The sequence below is a fragment of the Hibiscus syriacus genome, unplaced genomic scaffold, assembly GCF_006381635.1.
Source record: "Hibiscus syriacus cultivar Baekdansim isolate YM2019G1 unplaced genomic scaffold, ASM638163v2 tig00110429_pilon, whole genome shotgun sequence".
Taxonomy (NCBI): Eukaryota; Viridiplantae; Streptophyta; class Magnoliopsida; order Malvales; family Malvaceae; genus Hibiscus; species Hibiscus syriacus.
The window spans coordinates 4,127,674-4,146,565 of NW_024062733.1; the positions used below are offsets into that span (position 1 = coordinate 4,127,674).

General features: G+C 36.0%; 1 protein-coding gene and 1 pseudogene across 1 annotated transcript; both read left to right on the top strand.

Annotated features, from left to right (window-relative positions):
* The first annotated feature begins 276 nt into the window (after positions 1 to 276).
* Positions 277 to 13,699, top strand: LOC120125113 (histone deacetylase 6-like). The gene is made up of 6 exons (XM_039143605.1): positions 277 to 928; positions 12,000 to 12,440; positions 12,553 to 12,695; positions 12,847 to 12,937; positions 13,009 to 13,151; positions 13,375 to 13,699. The coding sequence occupies exons 1-6, from the start codon at positions 389 to 391 to the stop codon at positions 13,427 to 13,429; spliced, it is 1,413 nt and encodes a 470-aa protein (XP_038999536.1). The 5' UTR covers positions 277 to 388; the 3' UTR covers positions 13,430 to 13,699.
* Positions 13,700 to 14,975: 1,276 nt separating this feature from the next.
* LOC120125114 lies at positions 14,976 to 18,587 on the top strand (annotated as a pseudogene).
* The last annotated feature ends 305 nt before the right edge of the window (positions 18,588 to 18,892 follow it).

The window sequence follows — 18,892 nt, forward strand, 5'->3', positions numbered from 1 at the left end:
ACCCAAAATATCTTCTATTGACAATAAAAGATTACTAAAGACTAAAAATATTGATAAATCAAATAGGAAAATGAGATTCCATTCGCCCGAAAATCTAAAATTACCTCAACCAAACACCCCCAAGTAATATCATTTATTCATTTCTAAACTTTTAACCTAATTTTTTTTTTCGGAAAATGAAACGTCTCTTGTCATTACAGTTTTAATCTTATGGAAAGAACACTGGGGTCTTTAGCATTGTAATTTTTACAAATTCCCTCCGCATAACCAAAAGAAAATTTTGCAGAGCAGTCCTTGCTGCCTTCTCCTTGGCTACTAGCTTTTTGTGTTTCTCGGTGGAAAGGTTGTTGGCTTTGACTCTCATTACTAACAACTTTTGGCTTGGACCATGGGAGACTCCGCCGGCGGCGCCTCACTACCCTCGGGACCGGACGGGAAGAAGCGGCGTGTAACATACTTCTACGAGCCGACGATTGGTGACTACTATTACGGCCAGGGTCACCCGATGAAACCCCACAGGATCCGTATGGCACACAACCTCATCGTCCATTATTCTCTCCACCGTAGGATGGAGATTAACCGTCCTTTCCCCGCCGGTCCCGCCGATATACGCCGTTTCCACACCGAGAAGTACGTCGACTTCCTCAACGCTGTCTCCCCCGACTCCATGTCCGACCCCACTTATTCTCGCCATTTGAAGCGTTTCAATGTCGGAGAGGATTGTCCCGTGTTCGATGGGCTTTTTGGTTTCTGCCAGGCCTCCGCCGGTGGCTCCCTTGGCGCCGCCTTTAAGTTGAATAGAGGGGATGCCGACATCGCCATCAATTGGGCTGGTGGATTGCACCATGCTAAGAAAAGTGAGGCTTCTGGGTTTTGCTATGTTAATGATATCGTGCTTGGGATTCTTGAGCTACTGAAGTTTCACAAGGTAACATCATTTTTTTGAAAAATAGTTCCGTTTTCCTATTTCTGTTCTTATTTAGTAGCTAATGTTCGCATAGAAATTTAGGATTATTAAGCTTCGTTGAAAAAGAAAAAAAAATCTTATTAGTATTGTAGTATCCTGTTTATTACTTTGAGATCTGATTCTTTCGGATTATGCATAAACTGGTTGACTACACTTATTGAAAAGGCTATATCTTGTCTAGTGTGTGCCAAATATATTAATTTTCCAACCAGTTTTTGATAGAACCCTCTATGCATTATAGGTTTTTTGGGTGCATCACATAAGCCATAATTAAATTCGAGTGGCATCTCAACTGGTTTACAACCCATTTTTCTTGTTTCTTTCAATAAGTCAGGCAAATATTTCTGTTGAGAGATGAAGATTTCTTGCTTCAAATGGACCACCTTAATTCCTATGAAGTATTTCAACTTTCCTAGCTCTTTGATGTTAATATCTTTCAAAAACATTCTTTCATGTTCTTCTTTCCTTCAATGTCATTACCTCTAACTATAATGTCATCTACATAAACTAGAAATGTTATAAATTTTCTAGAGTTTGAATGTTTTATGGACAAGGTATGATCACCTTGACTTTGCTTAAATCCTAGTGAAATCATTGACTTGGCAAACCTCCCAAACCAGGCCCGTGGAGACTATTTGAGCTCATAAAGTGCTTTCTTCAATCTACACACCGTTTCCTTCTTGGATTCAAAACAGGAGGAATTTCCATGTAAATTTTCTCTTTAAGATCACCAGGGAGGAATGCATTCTTATCATCAAATTGTTGTAGATCCCACCCAAAATTAGATGTCAAAGATAAAGGAATTCTTGGTGTTCATTTTTGCTACTGGAGCAAATGTCTCAAGATAATCAAAGGCGTAGGTTTGGGTGCATCCTTTGGCCACAAGCCTTGCTTTGTATCTTTCAATTGTGTCATCCACCTTATATTTTATAAAGAGCACTCATCTACGTCCCATTGGTTTCTTCTTGCTTGGTAGTTCAATTATTTCTCATGTTCTGTTCTTTTCAAGGGCTGTCATTTTTGCCTTCATAGCAGCCTTACTACCCAATGTCTCAGTTAGATATTTGGTATGAATATTGTATGGAGATTGGTTAGGAAATTTTTATGGTTTTGAGATAAGTTTCTATAGGACATGAAAATGTATAGTAAATGTTTAGTACAAGTTCTTATTCCCTTCTTGAGGGCAATTCATAAGTCTTCAATAATTAAGTTCTCAATTTTTTGGTTCAACTGGCTCATCATTTGGCTTGGAGTTGCTTTTAGGTAAGTGATCGTGAGTAGGTGAATGTAAATGTTTGAAAACAATTTTTGGTGAGTAAGAAATAGTACGAACGAGAGATTGTACATGTACTGGTCAAGAAATTGGTGTCTTTTTCCTTGGATGATCATGCAATTGAACATTATGTTGATTTTCTATATCTTTCGTCATAAATGACTTATTTGGTGAAGTAGGGCCTATAAAGAACATGCCTGAGAATTGACTCAGGAATGGATGCAAGAACATAATCAAGAATATAAAGATGTAGATTTAGAAAAATAACTAGGATAAGCTGAAGATGTATTCATAATATTATATCCAATCAAAGTCTCCCTTTGAAGATGATTAGGTCGAAAAAAAGAAATATCTTCAACAAACGTAACTTTAGCACTAACAATTTTTTTTTTGAAAGGCAAGTGATAACATTTATAATTTGTGTAGACGAGTAGCCAATGAAATTGCATTTAATAGCGTACAGATCTAACTTTTCCCTAATATGAGAATGAACATGAACAAAAACAATCACCAAAAAATACAAGGAATTAAATTATGTGAGGCAGAGAAGTTAGGAAAAAAACTTGAGGACATCAATTGGAATTTGCACGTCAACACGTGTAGGAAGCGGTTAAGACATGTTCTCCCTAGTAGTTTTTAGGAACATATTTGTGAAATAACAAGGCTCTAGTGACATATAAAAGATTACAATAAGACATGTTCTCCCTAGTAGTTTTTAGGAACATATTTGTGAAATAACAAGGCTCTAGTGACTTCTAAAAGATTACAATTCTTACGTTTACCTGCCCTACTTTGTTGTGGACCAGTAACACATGAAGATTCATGAATAATTATCCTTGAAAAAAGTGGAAAATTTTGATTAAGAGAACTTTTGCATTGTCTAGCCTAAATCTGTTAATTTTACAGCAAATTGAGTATGAACAATATTTATAAAAATTAGGAAAATGATTCGAGGTAAATATTCTACTTGGTGTTCCAGGATAAAAAAAGGTGTCATTCTCTCTCTACCCTGATTCCCTCTCCCTTCTCTCTAGGTTGGGAGTTTCGGTGGCCGCACATCCGTTATCACCGTCGTCAAACGCCGCACCAACCGCCAACTCAGGTGTCCGTTTACCACCAAAACTTCAAAGTCTGCTCGCCTCGACGCCAACAACAAAGATCTAGGCTTCGTTTCATGAGGGAGAGCCTACAACACAATGGATCTACGCCGAGGCCCTTTGACTTTTAGATTTTCGGCGACGCTTCTTCTCCTCCGACGACGAAGCGAAGAATCACATTAATAGAGTACTAAAAGTTGGCATTGATATGTTCAGGTCAGATCTATAATTGTTGATTCATCTTACCAGTCGCGATTTTTTTGAGTTTCCGCCTTCTTCTGACCATAACCCAAGATACTTATGCTGCGAATAAACTGGTTAAGGCTTCGTTGCATTTTTCTTGAAGTTTTTTGGCGTCCCCGTTAAAGTTCTAGGAGGTTTTTGCTCTGCTTGTTCGGCAACTCCTAAAAATTGGAGTCTGAACCTATTTTCTTGTCTCAGCTTTGAGTTGTTTTGTGAAATATGGGCGATTGTTTTAATGGGGATTGGTTTGGAACCAAAAACAGTGACTGGAGTAATGGCAACAGTGTCTGGAGGAAGAACAACAGTTCGTGGGGGAATGAGAATTACATATCATCTAAAAAGGGGATTAGGGTTGAGTGTTATATGCTCTTTGTTGAAAATATTCATGAGAATCTTCACTAGAAAAAGCTTGGCTCTCTTTTTTGCTTCCATGGAAAGGTGATTGATGCTTTCATCCCATCTAAAAAATCTGTAAGGGGGGTTCGTTTTGGCTTTATCTGATTTGCTTCATTAGAAGAAGCCATGAAACCAATTTTTAGGATGGATGGCTCTTTCATTTTTTGTTGCAAGATTGGTGTTTCGATGGCAAAATATAATCCCAAGCAATCCTTCTGGAGAAGAATTACTCCATCCTTTCAGCGGAAAGATAGGGAAGTGTCTGATAAGAGGAGTGTTGTATCCTCGATAGAAGGGGTGGTTGATGAAGATAAACTACGAGTGCTGGAAAATTGCCTTGTGTGTTGGTGTAGAAACTTTTTTTCCATTTCGAACCTTGCTAGACAGATGCATGAAAAAGGCCTTAATGGTTTTTCGTTGATGAGAGCTACTGGAAATATTGTCTTACTGTGTTTTGAAAACTCGATGTTAATGAACAGAATGAAGGTCGAGAATTAGGAGTCTGGCAGTGTGGTTTGATAGGTTTGAATCATGGTAAAAAAACTTGGTGGTGTAGAGTCGACGTATTTGGTTGGTTTGTGAAGGGATTCCTTTTCATGATTGGAGCTGGGATACCTTTACAAACATAGCAGCAAAGTGGGGGGAAATTATTGCTATAGACAAAAATTTCTAATATCCTTCATCCTTTGATTAGGCAAAAATCCAAATTTTCACAAATTCCATCTCTAGATTGACTAGGTAGTAGGATTGAAGGTTGAAGGCTAATCGTTTAAAATCTTGGTTCACGAGATCGATTCGAGTTTCAAGCCTATTTTTTGGTTCCCGAGGAAGATGAAGAAGACACTGTTGGCTCTGACAACGACAAATCCAAGAATTCCAAGTTGAGCATGGCTTCTTTAGCCCACTTTAATACTCAAATTGAAGCTCCTCCTCCTGGTCGAAGTTCGCCTAAGGCTACACCGGGTTCCTTTCCACGTGGATCGCTGGAAAATTCGTCAAATCAGCTTGGGAAAGAAGTTGTACCTGGCGGTGGATCCAGCGGTGGTGAGATTGGTTTAGCTTCAATGCTAGTTTCAATTTTGGAGTCTTCCTTACATGGTGCCCTCGATCGATCAGATCAAAACGTTGTGGAGTCTTATGCCCTGGAAGACAGTCTCAGTACGAGTCTATTGGTTTCTAATGGGGAAATAGGTGATTCAATCTGGTTGTAGGGAGAGGGTCTTAGGAAGGGCACAAAGCTCGAGAAGAATAAAAGACCTCACGAATCTAGGAGTAAGCAAAAGTCAAGGTTGCTTAAGTGTCTCGGAGGAAGCTTGGGCTTTGGTCTGTTAGCGGTTTTTGAAGGAGTTTTAATTGATTGGATTGTGTTGATTCTCCAAATATGAAGATGGTTCGCCTCTTGCAGTCGTTTTTTTCACATTAATGAATTTGGGTGTTGCTTTTGGTTATTTTGGTTTTTAGTGATGTGAGGCTCAGGATAGGTGTGAGTTGGTATCAGATAGGGTTGTCCAAAATTGTAAAAAGCGCGCGCGCCTGAGGCGCAAAAGCGCAGAGGCTCACTAAACTGGGCTTTTTCAACACTGAAGTGAGGCACGTAGCCTAGGTGCACCTACGCGCAGCGAGGCTTTGAGGCGTGAGGCTCAGTCGAGGCGCGATGTGGGCTTAAAACCTTGTAATTATTACTGCAGGGCCTTCTCTCCTATGGGCCGACCCCCTAAAACCCTCAAACGACTATCAATCAGCCTTCTAATCCACACATACTAACTTATCGATTGGCCGCTTCCTCCTTTTCTTCGACTGGCGACTGCGACGTTGAACAAGACAACAACAACTATTCGATTAATCGATTCACACATTCAATTCTTCTCGTAAGTGATTATGTTCTTCGATTGATCCTTCGATTTATACTGTTAACCATCTGTGTTGAAAGAATTTTGTTCTTCTGAATCAAATTTTCTTGATAATCACCGCAATTCGTGCGTATGTGTTTGTTCTTGTTTTTTTTTGTCTTTTCTAAGTATGCAGTTATTCGTATGTATCTGTTCTTGTTTTTTTTTTCTTTTCTAAGTATGGAGTTATTCGTGCGTATGTGTCTGTTCTTGATAATCGCAGTATCTGGTTTGACATTATGACTTCTGAAAATCAGTCATCAACTTCTTCAAAGCAAGATATAGCTTGGAAGTATTGCATTGACATGGGCAAAGGTAAAGTAAAATGTATGTTTTGTGACAAAATCACTTCCAGAAGTATTTATAGGGGTAAACAACATATAGTGTGTGGATACCGGAATAGTACAAGATGTCTAAAATGTCCAGCTCATGTACGCGAGGAGTTTAGAGAATACATGGAGAAAAAAATGTCAAAATAAAAAAAAGCGGAAGTTTTATATGATTTTGATGATGTAGACAACTTTGGAGATGACGAGGATGATGAAGTTGTTGATGTTGGTACATGTGTTCGCAAAAGTGGTAATAGTACTAGTAAAGCATCAAAGAAGTAAAAGAGCATTAAAAGACCAATTGATATGTTTTTCACCCCACCACCCGAACAAGTTGTGAAAAACAGAAAAGATGGGAAAATGAATCAATGAAGCATGTAAAAAACAACTATGAGAGAGCATGTATGGAGTTGTCAAACTGGTTCTTTGATGCTGGATTGGCGTTTAATGCAGCAAATTATGATAGTTTTAAAGTAGCAATGGAAGTTGTGGCGCAGTGTGGGACGGGTTTCAAACCTCCTACGTACCACGAAATCCGAGTTTGATGTTTGATGATGATTATTAGTGACTTTATTTGATGTTTTGTTTATGCATGTTGGATTTTTTTGTTAAACTTAGTACTTGATTATGCTTGTTAATAGCTTTTATGTCGTTAGGTTGGTATTATGAGTTTGAGAATGAACTCTATTGAAGTCTAATATTGGGTATCTATGATATTTGAGTTTGATTGCATTAATATATACATGTATTACAATTTTTTGGATATCATGCACCTCGCCTTCGTGAATCCCGCGCCTTTCATGTGCCTCGCGCCTCAAGGCTCCAAGACACTTTGCGCCTCGATGCGCCTTGAGCCTTTGATAACTTTGGGGTTATCCTTGTTTAATTTGGTTGATTGAGGGGGTTTTTTAGAGGTTTTCTGGTTTTCTTGATTTGGTGTTTGTATCTTGATTGGTGTGTTCTTTCCTCTAAGTTGTACTGGTTTATTTATTTAATAAATCACGAGGTACTCTTTTCCTCCTTCCAATTTCCGTTGACAAACGGTTTAGTATGTTGATGATTATGAAAGGGTTTTTTAATGAGGCCTCCAATTCTTATAAAAAAAATAAAAATTAGGAAAATATTGTTGGCATCAAATTTATTTTTGAGGAGATAAATTCATGTGGTATGTGTACAATCATCTATAAAAGACAAATAACCGAGCACCAAAAACATCTCGAATGGTAGATGAACCTCAAATATGTTTCTTTTAGGAACTAGAGTAAAAGGAACAATAACTTTTTTATTTCTTTTAGGAAAAGAAATACATTTGTATTTGGCCAATTCACAATTTGTACAATGAAGTTTATCAAGAGCAGTACCTTTAAATGAAGAAGGGAACATAACCTAAAAGAGGGATGATCTAAACGATGATGTTGAAGCCATATTTTATTTTGGTTTGACGTAATAGACTTAGAAAGAAATTATGTAGATATGGGAACATCACCATCTGATAAATTGTTTATTTGTTCCAAGAAGTAGAGACCATCTTTCTGATTAGCAGGTCCAATTGTCTTCTTCGTGTATTTCAAAGTTATCAAAGGCTCAAGGCGCATCGACCCTCAAAGTGTCCTGGAGCCTTGAGGCGCATGAAAGGCGCGGGATTCACGAAGGCGAGGCACATGATATCCAAGAAATTGTAATACATGTATATATTAATGCAATCAAACTCAAATATCATAGATACCCAATATTCGGCTTCAATAGAGTTCATTCTCAAACTCAAAATACCAACCTAACGTCATAAAAGCTATCAACAAGCATAATCAAGTACCAAGTTTAACAAAAACATCCAACATGCATAAACAAAACATCAAATAAAGTCACTGATAATCATCATCAAACATCAAACTCGGATTTCGTGGTACGTAGGAGGTTTGAAACCCGTCCCACATTACTCCACCGCTTCCATTGCTACTTTCAAACTATCATAATTTGCTGCATTAAACGCCAATCCAACATCAAAGAACCAGTTTGACAACTCCATACATGCTTTCTCCCGTTGTTTTTTACATGCTTCATTGATGCTTGGTTGCTTCATTTTTCCATCTTTTATGTTTTTCACAACTTGTTCGGGTGGTGGGGTGAAAAACATATCAATTGGTCCTTTAATGCCCTTTTGCTTCTTTGATGTTTTACTAGTACTATTACCACTTTTGCGAACACATGTACCAACTTCAACAACTTCGTCATCCCCAAAGTTGTCTACATCTTCAAAATCATATAAAACTTCCGCTTATTTTTTATTTTGACATTTTTTCTCCATGTATTCTCTAAACTCCTCGCGTACATGAGCTGGACATTTTAGACATCTTATACTATTCCGGTATCCACCCACTATATGTTGTTTATCCCTATAAATACCTCCGGAAGTGATTTTGTCACAAAACATACATTTTACTTTACCTTTGCCCATGTCAATGCAATACTTCCAAGCTATATCTTGCTTTAAAGAAGTTGATGACTGATTTTCAGAAGTCATAATATCAAATCAGATACTGCTATTTTCAAGAACAGACACATACGCACGAATAACTCCATACTTAGAAAAGAAAAAAAAACAAGAACATATACATACGAATAACTGCATACTTAGAAAAGACAAAAAAAAACAAGAACAAACACATACGCACGAATTGCGGTGATTATCAAGAGAATTTGATTCAGAAGAACAAAATTCTTTCAACACAGATGGTTAACAGTATAAATCGAAGGATCAATCGAAGAACAAAATCACTTACGGGAAGAATTGAATGTGTGAATCGATTAATCGAAGTGTTGTTGCTGTCTTGTTCAAAGTCGTAGTCTCCAATCGAAGAAAAGGAGGAAGCGGCCGATCGATAGGTTAGTATGTGTGGATTAGAAGGCCGATTGATAGTCGATTGAGGGTTTTAGGGGGTCGGCCTATAGGAGAGAAGGCCCTGCAGTAATAATTACAAGGTTTTAAGCCCACATCGCGCCTCAGAGCCTCGCTGCGCCTAGGCTACGTATCTCGCTTCAGTGTTGAAAAAACCCCATTCAGTGAGCCTCTGCGCTTTTGTGCCTCAGGCGCGCTTTTTACAACTTTGGTGTATTTCCTGAAAAATACAATGTGAAAGAAAAAGATTACACTGCAATTCAAATTGGTGGTTAATGTATAAATAAAGATAAGGTTGGCAAAGAGAGTTGGAACATGTAGAATATTTTTTTAGTATAAGGTCTTTAGTAAGATAAATGTCCCCTTGCCTTATAGTGGTAACAGTTCCATCGGCTATTTTAATCTTCAAATGGCTATTGATTGGAGTGTAAGTGGGAAAGTGTTTAGAGGAATAGGTCATGTGGTCAGTGGCTCCAAAATCTAGTACCCTTGTGAGAGGAGAGACTCTTTATGAGACAACAGAATAAGAGGAAGTGTAAATACCTGCAACATCAATGAACAAGTGTCTATCGAAGGGGACTTAGCAAGAGATCCCAACAAACATTTTAGTTTCTTAATATCCTTAACATTAAACGTAGGAGGACTTCTTTTTAGTATCAGTCGACAAAGAGCATATCAGATGTGCTTAACTATGTTCATTTATACCTCGAGCAGGTTTGTCAATTGACTTGTCATGAAGTTTTCAACATTGCTCCTTGGTGTGTTGTGGCTTTTTACAATATGTGCAAAATAGAGAATCACGATTTGATGTTTGGATAGAGCCTTCTCGAGTGTATGTAGAGGGTGGATTAATGGGTTTTGGTAACAAATGTAGATCCATCTCCTCCATGCGATTTAAGCTTAACACCTTGATGGCCTTCTTCTGCATTTATAATAGAAATTGTTTCAGTCAAGGATGAAAGCTCTCTTTTGCCCAAAATCTGCACTCGCACAGCATCAAAGTTAACATTCAAACCTATAAGAAACTCAGAGACAGTTTTTCTCCACAAACCGTTTTCGAGTTGCTGCATCATCGCTATAACCCATCCGGATGCTTTGATAATGATCTAACTCCTGTTATAACCCTTGCAAAAGACTCGAATATTGGATCACAATTTTAGTTCCATGTTTGGTGGATGAGATTTTGTTCTTAATCACATAGATTTGCACAACATCAGTTTACCTTAGAGTCTGTCGTCAAACAACCTCCCAAATATCTCTAGCAGTCTCAAGAAACATGCAAGTGTAACTTATCTCTTGTAGTATCGAGTTCCACCACCAGAACATTACCACTAAGTCTTGTTTATCCCAAGCTGTGAATTTGGGGTCTCCATTTGAAGGACCTTTTCCTAGTAAGTGGCTTATTTTCCCTCTGCCTTTGAAAAAGGTACAAACCAACTAGGACCACTTTAAGTAGTTCTTCCCTTTTAATCTATAGGCTGGGTGAAAATTTTGCAACTCTCCTGTTGTAATAGCAAAATTGTCGATAGTAGATTCATGTGTGATAGGGCTGGTTCAAGTATTTCTGACATGTTTTAATGGATGAAAAATAATTTTCTAATAAGGAACAAAACCTAAGCTAATACCATGTTATAATCTAATAAAATAAATTGAATGAGAGGTAAAGAATAAAAGAGGTAATGCAAGAGAAATCTGATTATTGAATTAGGATATTACAATAGTTTAAATAAACTGAGTTGCCTATTTCTTATAGGATATTTATGGTAAAGATAAAATTCTATCTAGGGATAGAGATTGCAATGACTCCTATTTCTTATCCTTGTTATAAAATATTCCTAACTAAACAAACGAGACTTCTACAAGGCTGATTCTGACAAGTTCTAACATATCTAGTCTTCTGCTCCCTCATCTGCGCATGCTTATAAATATCATCATGTTCTACCTTTGAGTTCAATTTATCAAATATATATTTATAGACTCTTGATCTAATCTCCCTTATTGCTTTCTTTGCATCCTTTGCTAAAGTCATGTGAATCATCGTTAGCCACTTATCTAATAAAATTGTCTATCTTATTCCAAAGCACACTAGGCTAACCTTATATTTCCAATTAGTGTATCCGGAAAAATTCTTGTGCGAACCCATCATACTCCACCATTTGATTCAAAGGTCTGGGATGTGTCTTTCTAAAATGAACGTCTATAACTAGATGTTGTGTAGCTACATTCCTGGTATCACCTTACAGTTTATGCAACAACTTTCCTGGTCTGAAAGAAATTTTTTTGACTAGGGTTCCCTCCACTATACAAGTCATCAGGTGGTTATTTAGGTGTGATGACATTAATATAAATTTGGCCCTAGGACCATACAAATTGGATAATTTTGGCTTTTCTTTTATTGATCAATTTGGTGCTCATGTTATTTCTAGTAAATTTAATCTACATGCTATTGTCTGAATTGCATGACTTGTGTTCCTGGAAGTATTCCAGGTTTTCCTGTGATTCTGGCAGTTGACTGTCTTTTTGGGTTATACTGTTGAGTTGTGTTTTCTCGAGGTAATATTGGCACTTCTCACTGAAATAATAGCTGAATTCTGTGATGGAAGTGCAAACACAAAAGCTTCAATGTCTTGCCAAATGCACACATAATACTGTGTTCTTATTGTTCCACTTTGATTATACTGTTGGTCTTATCTTGCCGCTCAATTTGTTTATAGAACATATTTCCTATTATGTAAGAACAGAAATTGTAACTTATTTAAGTTTCTTCCGCACCTGATCAAAAGGAATGCTTCAACTTGAAGAGCAGAATTTTGTAATTTCATTATGTTTATTTTCCACAAATGCCAGAGTTATGGTGATGTTCTTAAAGGACTTGCATTTAAATACTCGAGTTCAACGTCCTTTTGCAGCGTGTATTGTATGTAGATATTGATGTCCATCATGGTGATGGCGTAGAAGAGGCATTTTACACCACTGACAGAGTTATGACCGTGTCTTTCCATAAATTTGGGGATTTCTTCCCAGGGACTGGACACATCAGGGATGTTGGGGTGGGGAACGGCAAATACTATGCTTTGAATGTTCCCTTGAATGATGGGATGGATGATGAGAATTTCCGGGGTCTGTTTCGTCCTGTAATCCAAAAGGTCATGGAAGTGTATCAGCCAGATGCAGTTGTTCTCCAATGTGGAGCAGATTCATTGTCTGGTGACAGATTGGGTTGCTTCAACTTGTCTGTGAAGGGCCATGCAGATTGTCTTCGCTTTCTTAGATCTTTCAATGTTCCTTTAATGGTCTTGGGTGGGGGAGGGTATACTATCCGCAACATTGCCCGATGTTGGTGCTATGAGGTCTTTCTCTCTCTCTCTCTCTCTCTCTCTCTCTCAGTTTTAGCAAAATGTTGTAAATATCATTGCTGATGAAATAGTGTTCCTCTAAATTGCTTCTTTTGCTTCATTTCAGACAGCAGTTGCAGTTGGGGTTGAGCCTGATAATAAGCTGCCTTATAATGAATATTATGAGTATTTTGGTCCAGATTATACACTTCATGTTGAAGTGGGCAACATAGAGAACCTGAATGCACCCAGAGATATGGAGAAGATAAGGTACGTACGCTAGGAAATTATTTTTTTAATATAAATTATGGATTAACCAAACCTTGTGCTTGCTTATTGAGTAGTTAGTTTAGTATGTCCACAAACCTTTCCTCACTCTTGTAACCTTGTTCTAATCGAATGTTAATTTGTTCTTTTTCAGGAACATGCTATTAGAGCAGCTTTCCAGACTGTCTCATGCACCCAGTGTTCCTTTTCAAACTACACCTTCAACAATCCTACCACCTGAGGAGGTTTGTTGCCAACAACAATTACCTGATTATATCTGTTTTGTATCTTATATGGAAGATTCTGTTGGCTGTAGGCAGAGGAGGACATGGATGAAAGACCAAAACCTCGCATATGGAATGGGGATGATTATGAGTCAGACCCTGAAGATGATGAGAAACCTCTACACAGATTCTCCAGTTCTGATGTTAAACAACATACAACAGATGTTGATATGAGGTCAGGATTTGTCTTTTGACTGGCTATATACTATAGATTTACCATTTCTTGTCCAAGATTTAATTCATTATAACCATAGTTGAAGGTAAATGCTTTTGTATAAGGTATTTTTTTACCATCACCGTTTCATGAGATCAAATTCCATTATTGATAGGCAGCCCCGTGCTTCTTGCTTGATTGTCTTCTCAGTTTTTTTTTTTTTTTTTTTTTTGTAATTTGTCAGGGAGGTATCACAAGATTTGAAAGAAGAGAAAGCAGAAGAACAGTCGCTATCTTGAGACTGAAGGAACGCTTTGCTTCTAGGCTTGGATGTACTTATTCTGTATAATTTGAGCTTGGTAGGTTCTATTTGGTCGTTTTTTGACATAATATCAGCAAGCGTATTCTTTTGATGAGGTATATTAGGGTAGGGAAGTTTGGTCATTTAGGTTCCTTGTGTTCGAAGTATGATGTGTTAGAACTAAAGATGCGATGAAGAGAGTGGCACTAGACATGGCTGAAATACTACTAAACGACCTTTTCCCCGTTAAAGTTGATTATATTTGGCCTTAAACATGGTATAATTGGCGTGCCCTTCTATTATTTATTTATTTTAATATTTTAGTCCCTGGGTACGAGAAGCTGAAACTGAACAGAGTATATCCCGAAGCTGAAATTGAATCAAGTTTAATAAATATAATAAAAGAAATTATTTAAATGTCTTTTTAAGTTCAAGGATCCTCTAAATAAATAAGTAGCAAATAGATTACCAGAAGTGGAAACAATCGATCCTCTAAATGCTAAGTTCAAGGTCTACAATCCAGTAATATAATTTATATATTATTATTTAAAAATAATTGTAAAAATAATTCAAATAAAAATATTAAACTTATTTTTATTCTGTGATTTGGATTCTCTAAATAATTTTATTTTAATATAATTTATATATTATTATTTAAAAAATTGTAAAAATAATTTAAATAAAAATATTAAATTCATTTTATTTTTAAGTCTTACATTAACTATAATTTAATATATATATATATATATATATATATATGAAATAAATTTTATTAGATTTGGTTTAATAATTTAATATATATGTGTGTGAAATAATCTCAAGCACAATATATAAAGTATTGTGCACTTTAGAACTAAATAGATGGCCTAATTCACTGGCAAAGGCGGTCCCAGGTGCCCTAGTGGTCCCTGATTTGAATCCCCCCAGCAGCTCCCTTCTATTTCAAATTTGTTTTCCCTTTACACTGTCACCACCTGGTGAAAATTTTTATTTAATTAAAATATTAAAATAAATTAAATTAACCTTCTAATCATATAGAGACATGTGACACCTCCGGATTGGAAGGTTAAATTTATTTAATTAAATTAAAATGATAATTAAATTGATAGAATGTATAAATATTAAGAATCAAATATATAATTATGTCAATTTTATGAATTGTCATCACCTCTGTTAAAAATCAACAGTCAATGACTTAATTAAATTATTAAAATAATTAAATATTCTGATTAATTATTTTAAATGTTGATAGTTAAAATGATTAATGACCATAATTTCATGACCAACCGTGCAATTTACTTTTAAAAGATGTATCCAAAATATTTAAATTCAGAAGAATCCGACTGTAACAATTAAAATATAGAAAAACTGGATTCTAAAATGGAAATCCGAAAATATTTCTTGTAGTTTGAAACGGAAGAAACCAAAGCCTAAAGAATATGAATCAGCTGGATTTGTTCTAGAGTTGTTGCCTTCCTGGGTTCTGTCTTGTGAACATGCGATTGCCACGTTACAACAGAAGCTGGTACTCGCTTTTAATATCGATGCCCACGGCTTGAATATTAAAGACAAAAAAAAAAAATTCCATAAGCGGCATGGCGTTGCGAGGGGCTGCCATTGCTGGAACTTGCATTGGAAGACAAAGAACCACCCCATTTCTCCTTTCATCTTCTCCATTTTCCAGGCTACGATCCCATCATTTCGCCTCCCCTCCTCTCCAAAGGTTTTCAGGTATTCCTAACTACAAAACTGGTATGGCTGCCCTTCATTTTGATGCTTCGTCATCTTTTTTGGGGTTTCATTCATGGTTTGCTACATGTATGTATGCTTGTTAATTTTCATTCGTTTTCGATAACATATTCTTAAAAGAGTTTGTGATTTTTTTTATCAACTTCTGTACATTTTTTCCAGGATTTAAGAATCAGATTCGGGCGATACAGGAGGCAACTGCAGATACTATAACTTCCCAGAAACGAAAAGAAGATGATGAACAAAAATCCCAACAAAATTGGAAGATTAAAATGCTTTATGAGGGGATTGTCCGCTTTGCATGCGTGAGGTATATCAGACTGCAAATATTTCTTGTGTATGTTTTGCCTATGATGATAATATTCATAGGACTAAATTGCAATTGCGATCATCATTGCGGCTGTGGTGTTGCAGTCTCGGTAACCTTGAAAAGTGTTACGATGCTGCCGTTAAACCGGCCACACTTTAGTACTATGATAATATTTGGTGGGTTTCTTCTTTTTATTTTTATTTTTATTTTTTTCACTCGGTTTAACAGTTATTTCGTTGTTAGGTTGATATGCTAAGGGAGAGGAATAAGCAATATGGCACTATCAAGTTTGTTGACATTAGTTCTGATGATTATTCTCCTGAAGAAAATCAAGGATTGGACTACAAAACTGTATGTTCACATTGTACATCTTTTTTAATCCACATGAGAAGCTAGCTACTTTGTGTAGTGTACCTTTATTATTTCTTTTTCCGAGGTTATTGAACCTTTTTTATAAATTTCAAGGGTTATTCTTTCAAGGAACATGGTTTGTATTGTTTCTATTTCCTTTTTAGGTTATGGGAAGAATTCATGCTATTCTCTCTGATGGAACTGTTGTCACAGATGTTGAGGTATATTTGTTAATTTATACATCGCTCTCCTGTATTGGAAGTATACATAGTCTAATTTGCTGAATGTTGCATTGAGAAGAGTGTTCTAAGTTGTTAGGCTGTAATCTAGATGGAAGTAAAGGATAACAAATACGGTAATAAAGCGGGTAAAACAAAAGACAACTTAGGTACACTAGCATTGAATCTGAGAAGCTGCAAACCAGCATTTCTTTTCATAATTTGGAGTCCTGAATACTGTTAGATTTGGAAACAGATTATAATATGTAATCACTACAAGTTTCTATAGGCTTAGACTTAGATTTGACACGAGTGTCAAATACGGATTTATGGTATGACATAGGTGTATTAGAAAAAAAAAGTTTTTTCATGTATTTTTGGAGGGTCAACATAGTCTATAGGCATAAAAGGTGTGCTTATTTGTACAAAAGGAGTTTAATTGAAGTGCTATCTGGTGCTATTATATTTAAGCACTAGTCAAAAAGAGTATAGTTTTAAAATATCTTTAATTGATCCTTAAAAAAGATTTCTTTAATTGAATCCGATGACCTTTTCCCCTTATTTCCTTCATTTAGTTTTTAGTTATGTTCCTCTATAGAAGCTTGGACTTGATGAATAAATTTAAAACATTGTTTATGTTATTGATGGCTCGCAGGCATTTAGAAAATTGTATGAGCAAGTTGGTCTTGGATGGGTTTATGCCATTACCAAATATGAACCTGTAAGCTTATGCTTCCTTATCTTATAGTTCTATTATCTGCTCCTGCCTTTCTGGAATTAGTAGTTTCTGGAAAACAGAAAATATTTCTTTTTTTGTTCACATCAGTGTCTAATCCTAATCCATGCCATGATTTGCAGATTGCAACAATTGCTTATTCCATCTATGGTGTTTGGGCTAAGTATCGACTTCAAATTACTGGTAAATATATGATGTATTTGAAATTCTCTATTCTATATACTTTGAGTTCCATTCAGATCAAAAAATGAAACTGAATTTCTGAGCCTTTGTTCTTAGCTTTTGTTTGTGAAGTCTAGTTAATTTCTGCCATTAATGTTTGGTTACAGGTTGCACTTGCATCTTAACCACATATCAAACTCAATTGCCTTTTGAAATGAATGCTCTAAGAGTGAAAGCTAATGCGATTCTTTCTCTAGATTCTTTATTCGGTTGAAAGTTTCAAATGCTGGCTTGTAAATTTTACTGGTATCTCATGTTTTAATGGTTCCTGTTATTGTTTCAGGCCGGCCACCATTAGAAGAGGTATTGGAGACAAGAAGAAAGAGCAAGGTATGCATTCTGTTACTATACGAGGTTTCAAGGTTCTATTGTTGACAACAAAATAGATAAGCTGAGTAGCATACATGCATAAGAGGTTGGTTTTGCTCTATTGGGCAAACTTATTAGGTTTTCCCTTTCTATGCTTGCTTATCATATAAACAAACAGATGTCTTTGAAACACATGAATTCATGACTGCTATTATTCTCATATCCACTCTTCTCAGATTTTCAGTTAATCCTACCTTCGGGAAGTAAAAATGTCCTAATCCTTTAACTGTGTGGCTTATTAAGCTAAACTGGATAATCCATGTATTCAAGTTGCGCTCATATTACTTTTACTATCATTGAATTGTTTGAGGTATCATATACTTGCATAAGTTTTGACTTTAGTAATTCGTGTTACTTTGATTTTTGACATGTGTTTGTGTTTTGAAATATTCAGTTATTTTCTTTTTATGTATTTGTCTCGTTTCCAAAATTGCTGGGTATATTAAAAGCTAACCTATGCAAATGCTATGAACACAACAAATGTGAAACATTACTGTAGCTGGTGATAACTTAGGCCTGTTTGCTATGCTGTGAATATTCTTTGTTTTTGGGTATAAGTTAATGGGTGGTTCCTTGTTCCTTTGCTGTGTTTTCGAAAACCAGACAACTGAAGTTATCAACATCTTGTTCCAAATCCAGTCTGATAGCTACATAGGGTTAATAACATAGGGTTTAACAGGGAGGAAGTACAAGAGAAATGATATTAATAATTTACACTAGCTTGCCTTGTTGTGATGAATTTCAGGCAGTGGAAATCCTTTCTAACCTTTTCCATCTTTTTCCAAATAGAGGTGAAGAATATGTTAAAAAAATAGAAGAAAAAAGAAAGAGATGCATTAATAGAATAGAAGAGATTCTTGTTTGTATTTTATTTTTCTGATTTTAGCATGTCATTGCCATGTATTATGCTTCACGGTGTCACATATCTGTTTTGTTTTATTTTTTCTTCACAGGCTGACATGTGCAATGACAACAGCAATTGCAAGATATAGAGATTCCTATCAATGGCTGATGATCGGTCTTAGTGTAACTATTTGCATATTTATCTTTTGTGAAACTTTTTCCTTATTATACCAACTTCCACACACATAATACACAACATTCAATTGGTCAAACATTCAGTACAAATCTAAAACCCCAAACTTCTGTATACGGTTCATGTAGTTGTCATACTTGATTATAAAGACATGCTTTGAGAATACTGCTTTCCAAGATTATGGTCTTGCTGGTTAGTCTTTGATCACCTGCAGATTTGTTCTTTATTTTCTGGATTATCATCTTTCTGGCACTGCAATTCATTTCTTTGTTCTGGCACTTGCTTTCTGATGATTTTTTTTTTTTTGAAAGCTTTTTAAATGTATTAATTCGGTTGCTGATGAAGCGATTGAATATGGATATATTATATTTATGGGTTATGTATTTAGAATGTTATAAATATAAATAAAATATATTATGTAATATGAATAAGAAAATAGCACATAGTTTACATATATAAATGGGGCATGA

Bases quoted from the DNA above. Each gene is read 5' to 3' on its own strand.
- LOC120125113 (XM_039143605.1), top strand. From the start codon at position 389: ATGGGAGACTCCGCCGGCGGCGCCTCACTACCCTCGGGACCGGACGGG. The intron at 12,441-12,552 runs GTCTTTCTCTCT...GCTTCATTTCAG, and splicing joins CCCGATGTTGGTGCTATGAG to ACAGCAGTTGCAGTTGGGGT. The intron at 12,696-12,846 runs GTACGTACGCTA...GTTCTTTTTCAG, and splicing joins AGAGATATGGAGAAGATAAG to GAACATGCTATTAGAGCAGC.